Source organism: Mercenaria mercenaria, chromosome 13 (assembly GCF_021730395.1).
Source record: "Mercenaria mercenaria strain notata chromosome 13, MADL_Memer_1, whole genome shotgun sequence".
In the NCBI taxonomy this organism is placed as follows: Eukaryota; Metazoa; Mollusca; class Bivalvia; order Venerida; family Veneridae; genus Mercenaria; species Mercenaria mercenaria.
The window spans coordinates 26,652,718-26,667,445 of NC_069373.1; the positions used below are offsets into that span (position 1 = coordinate 26,652,718).

The following is a 14,728-nucleotide window of genomic DNA, read 5'->3' on the forward strand; positions in this document are numbered from 1 at the left end:
ACGGTTGCATAGCGGGGACATAGGAAACATTTTATTTATCACGTGCACACGTGTTAGCTACCACGTGCGAACGTGTTAGCTAACACAAGCGAACGTGATAGCTAACAAGTGCGAACATGTCCCATCTATGCTACCGTAGTATACACTGTTCCAAGTTATTTCTCGTGGTTGTAGTTTCCGTGGTAGTGACCTGGCACTCATGAATATTTCGTATATTTCCGTAAATCGATTTTCAGTGTTCGATCACAAATAGCAATATAAATATTACATATATAACTCTTAATTGATATACTGTTGCACGTGCAGGTAACTGAGTGGACAAGCGGTGTTGCTGCCAATATCAGGGTCGTGGGTTCGAATCCTACCTTGACCATACCTTTTCCCCCAAATTTTATATGCAAACTTACCAATACCACTTATTTGATCAAACGTGTCGTGATATTTATGGTCTATTTACTAAAGGTTATCATATTTACTTGTTGTAACAAAGTAGAATAATTTTTTTAAAGTATTTTAGATAAAAAGGCATGTTACCGTCATAAGCGTACTAGAATAAAAAATACTACAAGAGAAAACACTATTTAAAAAAAAAAAAACATGATACATAATTTATGTAAAAATAAAACAGGTATCGTTAACATTATATTATATTTTTAAAAAATGATACCCGTGGTAACGTGCCTGGAAATCAAACCCACCGTGACATTGGTTAGCTGTAAAATATGGTTATTTTCAGGATACAAATATTAGGAAAAACTAACGAAAACGCCCGAAAATATTTGCAAAGATTAATGAGTGCCAGGTCAATACTTACGGACATATTAAGAAAATAAATAACAATCGTCTAACAAAAGACTTCATCAAAATGCTATATAAGTTTGCACTCATTCATCGATCTCTTCGTAAATAAACTGTACATATAGGTTCTGTGGCACAGTTTTACTGCAACATTAATTGATACTAATTGTATGCATATTAATTAATTTTATGAGATCATCGGCATGGCCTAATTTAACCCTCTGCCGTTTAATGGAATCGGCCAATCAGGGCGCATTCATCTAGCCCGAGGCGATAACATCTGGTTGAAGTGACCGCACGCACTAATCTGTATATTGCAAAAATGTCTTGTCATTAGCGTTATTCTGCAGAGGAAGACGAAGGCTCGGGTAAGTATTTATTTGATTTAATTTTTGATTAACTGAATTAGACAGGGTTTTTTTTTCTCAATATGAATTCTTTTTGTAACAAGGCAGATCATGAAATACTTAAATTCATGACGTTGTTTATTTCATAATCATATTTGTTGACTTCCTGATGAAGACTTAATAAATAGTCGAAAGGTTGTATGAAAATGGAGTTAGACTTGCAATTCTCCTGTTTTCTGTTGTTGTTTTTTTAATCAATCAGGAATACGAGTTGCTGCGATTTAAAGGAACAATTATGTAGATGAAATAATACACTTCAAACGAAATACTCTTTTAATTGCTAGCGTCAGTAAAAATTGTCTATTTACTAAATTATTAAATTATATAATTATAATATGAAAAAGGAAATTCAGAATAGCCGTTAAGTAGTTTCATTCATTCGTGAAATCTTTCATTCATTCATTCGTGAAATCTTTCATTCATTCAGTCATTCAAGCACAATTAATTCAACAATTATTTCATTCATTCTTTCATTCATTAGTAGACAAAAATTCCAGTCACCAAAAGCTAATGTTGCAATTGTTTGAAATAAAAGAAAATATCGTGCAAAAATATTTCTTTGAATACCATTGTGGTTAAACGAGAAAAAAGTTGAAAAGAAAAAAATATATTTCGCAGAAGCAAAGTAGCCACGGCTAACTTCTTTACGAATTAGGCGGCACGTACATTCATTCATTCGATCGAAACTGGAATCTCATGAAAGCATTCATGAAGTTAGTATTAACGATCTTTTATCTTTAGAAAATGGGTAATCTAACTGACAAAATAATGCTTTTCTAGACTAAAAAGTAAGCGGTTGTGATGCGTATTATTGTTTCATAGTATCATATCAAAAAAGGTTGGTTATAATAAAATTTCAGAATTTTTGAAAGTTTTATTATCTTTCAATATGGAAAAAATACACACCTACTCTATATCTTTTGTTTGCCTAGGGTTTATATATTTTGAAACAACTGTAAGAACATTAAAAATCTCGCCGGAAGGTCGATTTGTGCATGTAAACGTGTTTTTACTCTAACCAGACCTGTTCACGTGCACAGATAGACCTGCGCGCGTGCATATTCAATCATTCTGAAAACAAAAAAGTCATTTGTTAGAAAAAATCGAGTATGTCTGTAATTTCGATCTTAAAACATATCATGAAATATTTAGAAATCGTTAAGATATTATACATCTAACACTTAAGTTTACTTTCTTGTAAATATATGAAACATGATATTAAACATATGAGCTGCGCCATGAGAAAACCAACATAGCGGCTTTGCGACCTGCATGGATCCGAATGCGCAGGCTGGTCAGGATCCATGTTGTTCGCTAACAGTTTCTCTAATTGCAATAAGGTTAGACTGGCATCAGTCGTTAGAGTCATTAAATGTAAAGCACTTGGCCATAAAATCAATCCTCTCTGATACCACTTTCTCAAAAAATTTACAATATCTCTTGCCTCTGTCTCTAACGTGTTGAGATGAGCCTAGAGAGAAAATGTTTTTTTCTGAGAAAATATCAGTGTCAGTTTGAAGAAATTAATATTATTACAGATTATTTGATCTCAACAGACTTTGTAAGTCTACAATAAGGTCTGAAGGCGAACAACAAAGATCCTGGATGCGCGGGCTGGTCTGGATCCAGGCTGGCCGCAAACGCACTATGTTGGTTTTCCCATGGCCCCGCTCATATTATTATCTATATGTACACAATATAAGTAATTGCGTAGCTAAGTCTTTTATTTCAAATGTACACCACCTACCGATTTTCAACGGACTATTACGAAATTTTCATAATTTACATATGTATTTCCGAAAGATTGGTATATTTTCAGTTATTACCTATTTTGCAGCCATGACCACAAACGTCTTTTTTTTTAGCGGAGCGCAAAATGACGTACTTTAAAAGTTTTCTAAGCAGCGTTTTTACATACAACAAAAATACAGCAAAAAATCTTTTATTTTCTAGCTTGTGTTAAAATTTTCTCTCCAATGATATAAAATTTGTCAAGTGAAGTAACTGTAAAAATCATAAAAACTAAATTCCCGAGAAAAAAGACGATACAAAGACAGAATAAGGTGATGCATAAATACAACGTAAAAACCATAAAAATACCTATAAGTGTATTAACATATTTTATGACCCACCTTGAAACAACACTAGTCTGGTAATGCTTATCCCTAGGCAATGTTGTAATACACAATGAAATTTAAAGTGTGATTAAATATTTGGCACAGTTAGATTATTTTATGTTAATTGTGCAATCTTGGAGGGAAAAAAGATAACGCAATTTTCAAACTAAAAATTAAAAGAATACCAAATACAGGCATTAAAGGCAAAGTTCGACATTTTTTTTAAATCTCTGGAAATTAATGCTATATTTCTTAATTTCTGATAGACTATATGTTACAGAAAATGAGAATTAATTGTTTTTAACTACTTTTTATGATGAAAATTGAAAAGCGTTTGTAAATTTAACGCGCACTGAACATCAAACCCTCCTCAGCGTTAATGGTAACGACAGCGGGGAAAAATTCTTTATTGCCGCGGCAGTCCGGGTTCGATTCCTGACGCTGTCATCTTTTATTTTCTCTTGATATGGTATTTTTAAATAGTTGAGAAACAAAAAATTCCTATTCTGTTGTTTCATAATATGACCAAACTTCAATTTGAAAGATAGCCTTTATGATCTGATAGTAAACGAATACTAGTATTCGGTAACACTTATACGAAATAATGTAAATTATATTGATTGATATCTTTTAATATTTCATTTGGTTAATCTATAAGATTGGATACATGTGTCTAACAATTATACTTGTTTTCTATTTCATACTTGAATACAGGACTGCTGAATAAAAGCATTTTAACATGAAGAGATAAGACGTTTTTGGTGAATCATTTTACTTGTCTAAATAAATCTTAGTGAGAATATTATACTGAGCGCAAGACTGGAAATTCTTGAAACTCTCCAGATCATTTAATAAAAAAAAATAGTGGCAAATATATCGTACAGAATTTGCTAATTTACCACGTTTTTAAGAAATGTTTGAAATAAAATGAATCGCGTAATGGCGGACAGGTTATAGAACACTAATATAGCATAATAACGACGAACAGGTTATGTGACTCTATTTTTTGCTACAATAAATGGCTGTTTGTGTTTAAGCTAGCTTTCGTTTAAATAGTGGATGTATTTTTTACATTTTAGTAGAAATAGAATGGGAAAGTGTTATTTAGATCACATCGCTGCACTTAATATGCTTTTGTAGAATCTCTCTTGAAAATATCTTCCCTACTTTTGTCGTGACTTTGTCAGTTTGAAGACAATTCTTCAAAATTTAGGTGGCTGCGTGTGTTGGCACTATGAACACCATGCATTATATATAAAATATAATGTTGGGGATAGATTTTAACGTAATATAACTATTAAACGCAAATGAAACACTTTAAATAAGTTGACTGTATATCCAGTTCCTTTGCGCAAAATGAGCACTTAAAAGATGTCATCCCTGCCCACACGTCATTTCATTTTTCATATTTTTCACATCATTTATAACGTTAAAATATACCATTCTCTATATCTGTTAACTACAAGAGTCCATTTATATAACCTTTAATGCGTGCAAATTCTATTTCAGGTTGACACAAGAGATTTTTCAATTAACTCCAACTGGACGACGATTTGTTTTCAAGATAGAGAATACGCTTATGTGAGAAGTTTGGTCAGTAGATGCTGACAGACAGCCCGGATGAGCCATCGTACTCAGTGACATTCGTACCTCAACAGACAAAAGCTTACATTTATTGAGATCATGAAACTGAAGATTTCCATGGGGTGCATCATTTGTAACCTGAATTCCAACACAGAATGCATCATGCATCTTTTCAAAGCGCTAAATTTGAATACATCTTCAGACATTAGAAAGGATGTGCTGCTCTTTAGCAGACGGCAAATCGAAAAGCCTATAGTGGGATTCAACATTCACTGGAATAACGAAACAATTATAAACAGTAATAAAGAAGTGTTACTATACTGATTTGTTGCGTTAACGGTGTTTTTTTTTCAATTAGAAACGAACATCTAAAAATGCATAATGTTATTGATTGCTATAAGATTCTTTCACTGGTTGTAGGTGCAGATGGGAATTTCCGGCTTCGAGGGTAACTGTTTAGCCGAGAGCCGGATATTCCCATCTGCACCTATAACCAGTGATGGAATCTTTTTCTTGCATACCAACATGAAGAAATAATAATAATAACAAGAGCTGTCGGAGGACAGCAACGCTCGACTATTTAACAGCCTTGTAGCTTGAATGAATAAGAAAGTCGAAAAAGGGGCATAATTTAGTAAAAAAGTAAAATAGGGTTATGGAACCTGCATAGTGCTTATCAGCTCATGACAGTGGACAAGTGTATGAAGTTTCAATCCATTCCCATTAGTGGGTACTGAGATACCAGCTTACATATAAGAATTTAACCCAAAAATTTCTCAGTTGAAAAAGGGGCATAATTTTGTAAAATGCAAAGTTGAGTTATTGACCCTTTGCACTGCATGTCATATCATGACAGTGAAAATAGTGTGTGAAGTTTCAATCCTTTCCCATTAGTGGATACTGAGATACCAGCTTACATACAAAAACTTAACAAAAAATTTCTATGTTGAAAAAGGGGCATAATTTTGTAAAAAAGCAAAATAAAGTTATGGGACCTGCTTTGTGCATGTCAGATCATGATAGTTTAACAAGTGTGTGAAGTTTCAATCCATTCCATTAGTGAGTACTGAGATACCAGCTTACATACAAAACCTTAACCAAAAAATTCTAAGTCGAAAAAGGGGCATAATTTTGTAAAAAAGCAAAATAGAGTTATGGAACTGTGCAATGTAAGTCAGTTTATCACAGTAAATAAGTGTGTGAAGTTTCAATCCATTCCCACTAGTGGTTACTGAGATACCAGCTTACATACAAAACCTTAACCAAACATTTCTAAGTCAAAAAAGGGGCATAATTTTGTAAAAAGGCAAAATAGAGTTATGGAACCTGTGCAATGTAAGTCAGTTTATCACAGTGAATAAGTGTGTGAAGTTTCAATCCATTCCCACAAATGGTTGCTGAGATACCAGCTTACATACAAAAACTTAACCAAATCGGGACGCGGACGCGGACGCCGACGCATGGGCGAGTCCAATAGCTCTACTATTCTATGAATAGTCGAGCTAATAAAATCAATCGAAAGGCTTCTTTATAGAACTATTTCTTATAGCAGCATAATTAAACAAAGCGCGGGAAAGCAACGTCCGTAAACAGGAAAGATGTCATGACGTTTCATAGACAAATAACAATGTTTAGTTCCGATTTTGTTTTATCAGTTGCAGTGTAACGTTATGAATTTTTGATAAAATAACGTCCTTTGAATCGAGAAATGTATTATCAGGGACCAAGAGGAACTGTCAAGGTATTGGATTTTTATTTCGTTTTTGAAAGAAAATATAACTACATGAATCATCTCCATATAATTATGTAGTTCTTAATACGTTATTTAAAGCACGAGAGTCATCTTACACCCCGGATGGATTTTTCCAGCACCGGTAAAAATACCGGAAATCCCGGTCTGGTATGCAAGAATTACATTTTCTGCTTATTTCATTTGGACAAAAAATAAAAATAACTCATAATCGTACGAGAAAAAAACAACTGTTTTTTTGTTGTTTTTTTTTTTTTAAGTATTTATGTTATATATAATGTTAATTTAATCAGACTTGTCTGCATTGATGATAATGTTTTTCTCATACCCTGTCTTTGTCTTGATTTTTCCTAACATACCGTATTCTGCTAAAGACTTGTTTAACCTTCATTCTATGTCATCTTTCAGTGTGTGCCCCATATACCAGATTAGTTCTAATAAAATAAAAATACGGGATAGTGCATATATGGGAAAAATCTGGTCAACGTATATTTCAACAATACTGTTCCGTGTATTTCCCGTATACGAAAAAACAAATTCAGTCTGTATGTGACACAAATACGGGATCTGTATCCTACGTATATCTTGCATATACGGGAAAAATCTTGGCCCGTATATCAACAAAATACAGTTCCGTATATCCCCTTATATCAGATGCAAATAAATTCCGTATATGCCACATGTACGGGATCCGTATATTACGTATACCTTGCATATACGGGACAAGTCCGTAGCCCGTATATCAAAAAATACAGTTCCGTATATGCCCCGTATATGTCAAAAGTACGGGATCCGTATACTTAGTATATTATGCGTATACGGAAAAAACCGATGCCCGTATATTAGAAAATACAGGTCCGTATATGTCCCGTATATTAGATGCAGTTGCAGTTCGCATATGTCAAAAATACGGGCTCCGTATACTACGTATATCTGGAATATACAGGCTCGTGTACGTGTTCCGTATATTCTAAAATACGACAATTATACGGGATAAATTTCAAAGACCCTTCGAATACATGGAAATAAAATCTATGTTCAAGCAGAACACTAATAAACACCATTTCTAATTGATTTTTTTTTGAAAACTCGTATATTTAATATATACGGGAAATATACATGTATGTATATTCTGCGTATACGGGATCCCGTATATGCATGACAAATATACGGACTTCCCGTATACTAGATGTTCCGAATACGGGATTGTATACTAGGTCTGTATATTTATAATATACACCCCGTATACTCCCGTATTTTCGAAATATACGGGACCGTACACTCCCGTATATTGACCCTTTTTTCGCAGTGGACCCAAGTTTCATGAAAATCCTTCAAGGGGTTTAGGAGATATGGAGCGGACACGAAAGTGTTACAGAAGGACGGATGGAGACCATTCCTATAACCCCGCACCATTTGTGGCGGGGGATTAAAAGAAGACTTTGGAAGTTCATAGACTAAAGAAGAGTTGCAGAATTTCAATAAGGTTTTGAGCTATAGGGCCAGTGCATAGGAGTTTTACCTTAATGGTAGTTGAATGCTATAGACGATAGCAAATATAGGCTGAGCATCGGAAAACTGAGACAGAGACCCAGAGTTTGGTAATCTACTGAGATAGTACGAGAGTTCCAGCTTATAGACAGTTCAGCATTACTGGTGAAGTACAGCCAAGGCATCGGGGATATACCTATTTGGTAGTTGAATGCTACATATGATAGCATATAGGCGCTGAGCATCCAGGAGTCAGGGCAATCATATATAGAGTTGAGAGGACAGAGGCCGAGCATCTGTGCGATAGGACTCGTATGTTGTTGATTCAAAGACACTGTCTGACGGGAACTTCAACAAAAAGACCAGTCAAGTATAGAGTCTCCAGCCTATAGGAGTTTGAACTTATCGGTATTAACTGAAGATTAAGGTAGTTTGAAACATTTAGTGATTTGTTTGATCTCGTATATTTAATATATACGGGAAATATACATGTATGTATATTCTGCGTATACGGGATCCCGTATATGCATGACAAATATACGGACTTCCCGTATACTAGATGTTCCGAATACGGGATTGTATACTAGGTCTGTATATTTATAATATACACCCCGTATACTCCCGTATTTTCGAAATATACGGGACCGTACACTCCCGTATATTGACCCTTTTTTCGCAGTGGACCCAAGTTTCATGAAAATCCTTCAAGGGGTTTAGGAGATATGGAGCGGACACGAAAGTGTTACAGAAGGACGGATGGAGACCATTCCTATAACCCCGCACCATTTGTGGCGGGGGATTAAAAGAAGACTTTGGAAGTTCATAGACTAAAGAAGAGTTGCAGAATTTCAATAAGGTTTTGAGCTATAGGGCCAGTGCATAGGAGTTTTACCTTAATGGTAGTTGAATGCTATAGACGATAGCAAATATAGGCTGAGCATCGGAAAACTGAGACAGAGACCCAGAGTTTGGTAATCTACTGAGATAGTAAAAGAGTTCCAGCTTATAGACAGTTCAGCATTACTGGTGAAGTACAGCCAAGGCATCGGGGATATACCTATTTGGTAGTTGAATGCTACATATGATAGCATATAGGCGCTGAGCATCCAGGAGTCAGGGCAATCATATATAGAGTTGAGAGGACAGAGGCCGAGCATCTGTGCGATAGGACTCGTATGTTGTTGATTCAAAGACACTGTCTGACGGGAACTTCAACAAAAAGACCAGTCAAGTATAGAGTCTCCAGCCTATAGGAGTTTGAACTTATCGGTATTAACTGAAGATTAAGGTAGTTTGAAACACTTAGTGATTTGTTTGATCTCTGAAATTATTTAGCTTCAAATAGAAATCATTTACTAATCACTGGTACACGAATCATTTAGGCAAGGTAGTCAGAGGAAAATTCTATATATGAGATATTTGGTCTCACCAGCTCTACGTTTTAACAAAGGACATTCCATTTCATTTGTCAGCTAGTCTAAGACACAGTCACCTTAGCGATTGGACCCAATTCATTGTTCAAGATACTAAAGGCGTAGGCACTTCCCTGGGTCATATAACTTGTATCCTGACAGTGTGATCCTCTTTTTGTTACAATCAAATGGCCAGTAATTATTTGCAATTAGTGTGTCACCTTGTGTCAATTTTGTTGTTCAAAGTTTGATCTTGGTTGGCAATTAGTGTGTCACCTTGTGTCAATTTTTTTCTTCTCAGTTTGATCTTGGTTAAAGATAATACTTGATCTTTAATTAGTATCATAATCTTTGTGTTTTTTTTAAGTATTTCTTTGATCAAAATACTATAAAATTTATATGAAATTAATTTTGTTTGAAAGAAATGTAAACCACTCGATCTTAGATTTTAGCATAGACAGTAAGAGAGTACCTTCCCTTTACCAAAATTGCGAAAATGGTAAACAAATTTGTTTTGAAGTTGGAAAATCGTCTATGACAATTCTTTTTGTAAAAAACACGCCGGAGTTGTTGATTGCTAAGAAGAACAATCGTATTATGGACAGGAACAACAAAGGGAAGAATTTAACCAAAATAAAAAAAATTCTTATAAGGTACAGATATGTCAAAATTGGAGGAACCATCCATGTTGTACCACAGAAAAGTGGTCTCGGTTTTTCCCTACGGCCAATAATAAAAAAGTTTCTTAAATAAGCTATTTATAGTAACATAAAAGGGAAGTAATTAAAAAAAATATTGTAAGTGAACAAAAGGATCTGCCAAATAAAAACAAGAGCACTGCAATCGACGCAAATGCAGAGCAATATACACACAAAACAAAGTCATATGACCTTTGACCCCTAAGTGTGACCTTGACCTTGAAGTGAGCCATCCGAAACATGCGCTCTGCACATTGTTTTGATGAGGTGAACATTTGTGTCAGGTTTCTTTGAAATCCTTCAAAGGGTTCAAGAGTTACAGAGCGGAAGGGAAATTGCTAACCAACAGACATACAGACAGATGGACACCGAGGCGATAACATAATACGTCTCTTAGGGCGTATAAAAAGGAATTGAGGTCTTATGTTGATACAAGTTGTGTGCAAGTCTGGTTAAAATCAAATCATAAATGAAGCTGCTATTGTGCAGACAAAGTCAAAATAGCTAATTTTGGCCCTTTCAGGGGCCATCACTCTGGAACCCATAATAGAATCTGGCCAGTTCAAGAAAGGAATCAAGATATTGTGGTGATACAAGTTGTGTGCAAGTTTGGTTAAAATCAAATCATAAATGAAGCTGCTATTGTGCAGACAAGGTCAAAATAGCTAATTTTGGCCCTTTCAGGGGCCATAACTCTGGAACCCATAATGGAATCTGGTTCAAGAAAGGAACCAAGACCTTATGGTGACATAAGTTTTGTGCAAGTTACATTAAATTCAAATCATAAATGAAGCTGCTATTGTGCAGACAAGGTCAAAATAGCTAATTCTGGTCCTATCAGGGGCCATAACTCTGGAACCTATAATGGAATCTGGCCAGTTGAAGAAAGCAACCAAGATCTTGTGGTGATACAAGTTGTGTGCAAGTTTGGTTAAAATCAAATCATAAATGAAGCTGCTATTGTGCAGACAAGGTCAAAAAAGCTAATTTTGGCCCTTCCAGGGGCCATAACTCTGGAACCCATTATGGGATCTGGTTGGTTCAACAAAACAATCAAGATCTTATGGTGAAACAAGTTTTGTGCAAGTTTGGTTAAATTCAAATCATAAATGAAGCTGCTATTGTGCAGACAAGGTCAAAACAGCTAATTCTGGCCCTTTCAGGGGCCATAACTCTGGAACCCGTGCTGGAATCTGGCCAGTTCAAGAAAGGAACTAAGATCTTATGGTGATACAAGTTGTGTGCAAGTTTGGTAAAAATCAAATCATAAACAAAACTGCTATTGTGCAGACAAGGTCAAAATAGCTCATTTTGGCTCTTCAGGGGCCATAACTCTGGAACCCATAAAGGGATCTGGCCAGTTCAAGAAAGGAACCAAGATCTTATGGTGATACAAGTTGTGTGCAAGTTTGGTTAAAATAAAATCATAAATGAAACCACTATCGTGCAGACAAGAAATTGTTGACGCACAAAAATAGCAAATTCTGGCCTTTTATCATAAATGAAGCTGCTATTGTGCAGACAAAGTCAAAATAGCTAATTTTGGCCCTTTCAGGGGCCATCACTCTGGAACCCATAATAGAATCTGGCCAGTTCAAGAAAGGAATCAAGATATTGTGGTGATACAAGTTGTGTGCAAGTTTGGTTAAAATCAAATCATAAATGAAGCTGCTATTGTGCAGACAAGGTCAAAATAGCTAATTTTGGCCCTTTCAGGGGCCATAACTCTGGAACCCATAATGGAATCTGGTTCAAGAAAGGAACCAAGACCTTATGGTGACATAAGTTTTGTGCAAGTTACATTAAATTCAAATCATAAATGAAGCTGCTATTGTGCAGACAATGTCAAAATAGCTAATTCTGGTCCTATCAGGGGCCATAACTCTGGAACCTATAATGGAATCTGGCCAGTTGAAGAAAGAAACCAAGATCTTGTGGTGATACAAGTTGTGTGCAAGTTTGGTTAAAATCAAATCATAAATGAAGCTGCTATTGTGCAGACAAGGTCAAAAAAGCTAATTTTGGCCCTTCCAGGGGCCATAACTCTGGAACCCATTATGGGATCTGGTTGGTTCAACAAAACAATCAAGATCTTATGGTGAAACAAGTTTTGTGCAAGTTTGGTTAAATTCAAATCATAAATGAAGCTGCTATTGTGCAGACAAGGTCAAAACAGCTAATTCTGGCCCTTTCAGGGGCCATAACTCTGGAACCCGTGCTGGGTTCTGGCCAGTTCAAGAAAGGAACTAAGATCTTATGGTGATACAAGTTGTGTGCAAGTTTGGTAAAAATCAAATCATAAACAAAACTGCTATTGTGCAGACAAGGTCAAAATAGCTCATTTTGGCTCTTCAGGGGCCATAACTCTGGAACCCATAAAGGGACCTGGCCAGTTCAAGAAAGGAACCAAGATCTTATGGTGATACAAGTTGTATGCAAGTTTGGTTAAAATAAAATCATAAATGAAACCACTATCGTGCAGACAAGAAATTTTTGACGCACAAAAATAGCAAATTCTGGCCTTTTAAGGGGCAGTAACTCTAGAACCCATGATGGGATCTGGCCAGTTTTCGAAAGGAACTGAGATATCATGCCAATACAAGTTTTGTACAAGTTTGATCAAAATTGCTTGCAAAATGTGGTCTCTATCTTGTTCACAAGAAATTGTGGACGAACGACGGACGAAGGCAATCACAAAAGCTCACCCTGTCACTACGTGACAGGTGAGCTAATTAGTAAAATGAGAATACTTCTTGTACTAAGTTGATTTTACCAAACAAAAAACATATATTTGAACAAAGTTGACTGATACAATCTGACAAAATATGTTTTGGGTCATCTGAACCACTGTCATACACAATGCAGGCTAAACTTTTAAGCATATTTTTACACAATATCATGTCTTTGTTTGTATCTCCTGCACTGCCAGCGCAAATGCTACATCAGTCCTCAAATATTTATTTGATATTTAGTTAAACGTTGTTGCTGATAGATTGCAAAATTAAGAAATTATAACAGGCAGAAACGTAGGATAAGCATTTCCTATGATTGAAAAATGTATTTGATAAAATATGTGGAAATTTCATAAGATACTGTACCTGAAAACATATAAATGGGGTGATGCTAAGAATCTTTTGATGGAAGATTTGTATAAAATGCATGCCAAGAACACACATAGACGATACTGTATTAGTCATTTTAAAGTGTGATTACCTAGTAAGCAATTTTAACCATCCCCAGATAGTAAGAATATGTTACCTGTTAACACTTGTATAGTTTATATATCTGTTGAAGTTGTCTAGTTCATCTGCTTGAGTAATGTATTTGGAAGCAAGCACTGCTGCCTTGTTAATCATCTCTTCTATTGCTTTACAACAGTTCTGATCACTGTAACACTGTAATATGTAAATAATAATACATCTCTTGATATTTACTGACTACAAACAAGGGGATGGTAACACCAATGGATGTTCCCTGAAATTACTGTAGCATAATGGGCTTTTCAGTCATGGAGATTGTGTTAAGGAGAAATGTACCTGTGAGGTGGGAATATAACAAATGAAGAGCATGTATTTTTACTTGAAAACAAATTTATTTATTGCAGAATAGAGCAATAGATACTTGATGAAGTTAGAGGACAACAAGTTGTGGGTAATGTAATATATAAATGTCTGAAAGTAGCATGGCAGTATTCTTGTCAGACTTTGATAAGAGTCACCAAATAAATGTAAAGCAAATATATACACTATCAAGAAAGAAACTATCCTTTTTTAAAGTAAAAAAATTGGATTTGTACTGTGAATAAAATCCATCCAAATGTTTTCAGGATAGGAGTCATGCTGTAGACAAACATTAACAAAAAGAGAGATAATTCAAGATGGGGTGAGCAAGAGTTGTGGTTCTCTAACATTGCACCCCACTCTCACTGATATCTATAAATATGTAAAATATCAAGTCAATATCTTACATAGTATTCAAGTTATGCTCCAAACAAGGTTTTCAAAAAAGGTAGATATATCGCATAGCATATAGCATTACTGCTTCTTATTTATGCTTCCCGAAGGAGGGGAGCATATAGTTTCCACCTTGTCCATCCAGCCATCCATCTGTCTGTCCATCCATCCATCTGTTGGTCACACTTCTTGTCCAGAGGATAACTCAAAACTCAACAAGAGGGTCATGATGACCCTGGATCGCTCACCTGAGTAATATGAGCTACATGTTTCAAAGATCAAACTGATGATAAAATATTAAGAAAGTCAGTAGGTCACATTCATGGTCAATGAAATTCAGTTTTACGATTGGTGTGCAAAACTGTGTATGTCATCAAAATTTCAAGGCTGTATCTTAAAAAAACAAGAAAGTAGGTCAGTAGGTCAAGGTCACAGTCAAGTGACATCATATTACTTGGGGTCATCAGGTAATTATAATTAAACAGTCTAGGAAATAGGATCAAATGATTTTTTCCTAT

The 14,728-nt window shown here is 35.3% G+C and overlaps 1 protein-coding gene across 2 annotated transcripts in view; it reads right to left on the reverse strand.

The window, feature by feature from the left end:
• LOC123529251 (uncharacterized) overlaps nt 1-14,728 on the reverse strand; it is a 228,720-nt gene that overhangs the window by 50,925 nt on the left and 163,067 nt on the right. For both annotated transcript variants that reach the window (XM_045309491.2, XM_045309490.2), the window contains exon 8: nt 13,516-13,652. In XM_045309491.2, coding sequence (XP_045165426.1) covers nt 13,516-13,652 — 137 coding nt within the window. The remainder of the gene's footprint in view (nt 1-13,515; nt 13,653-14,728) is intronic.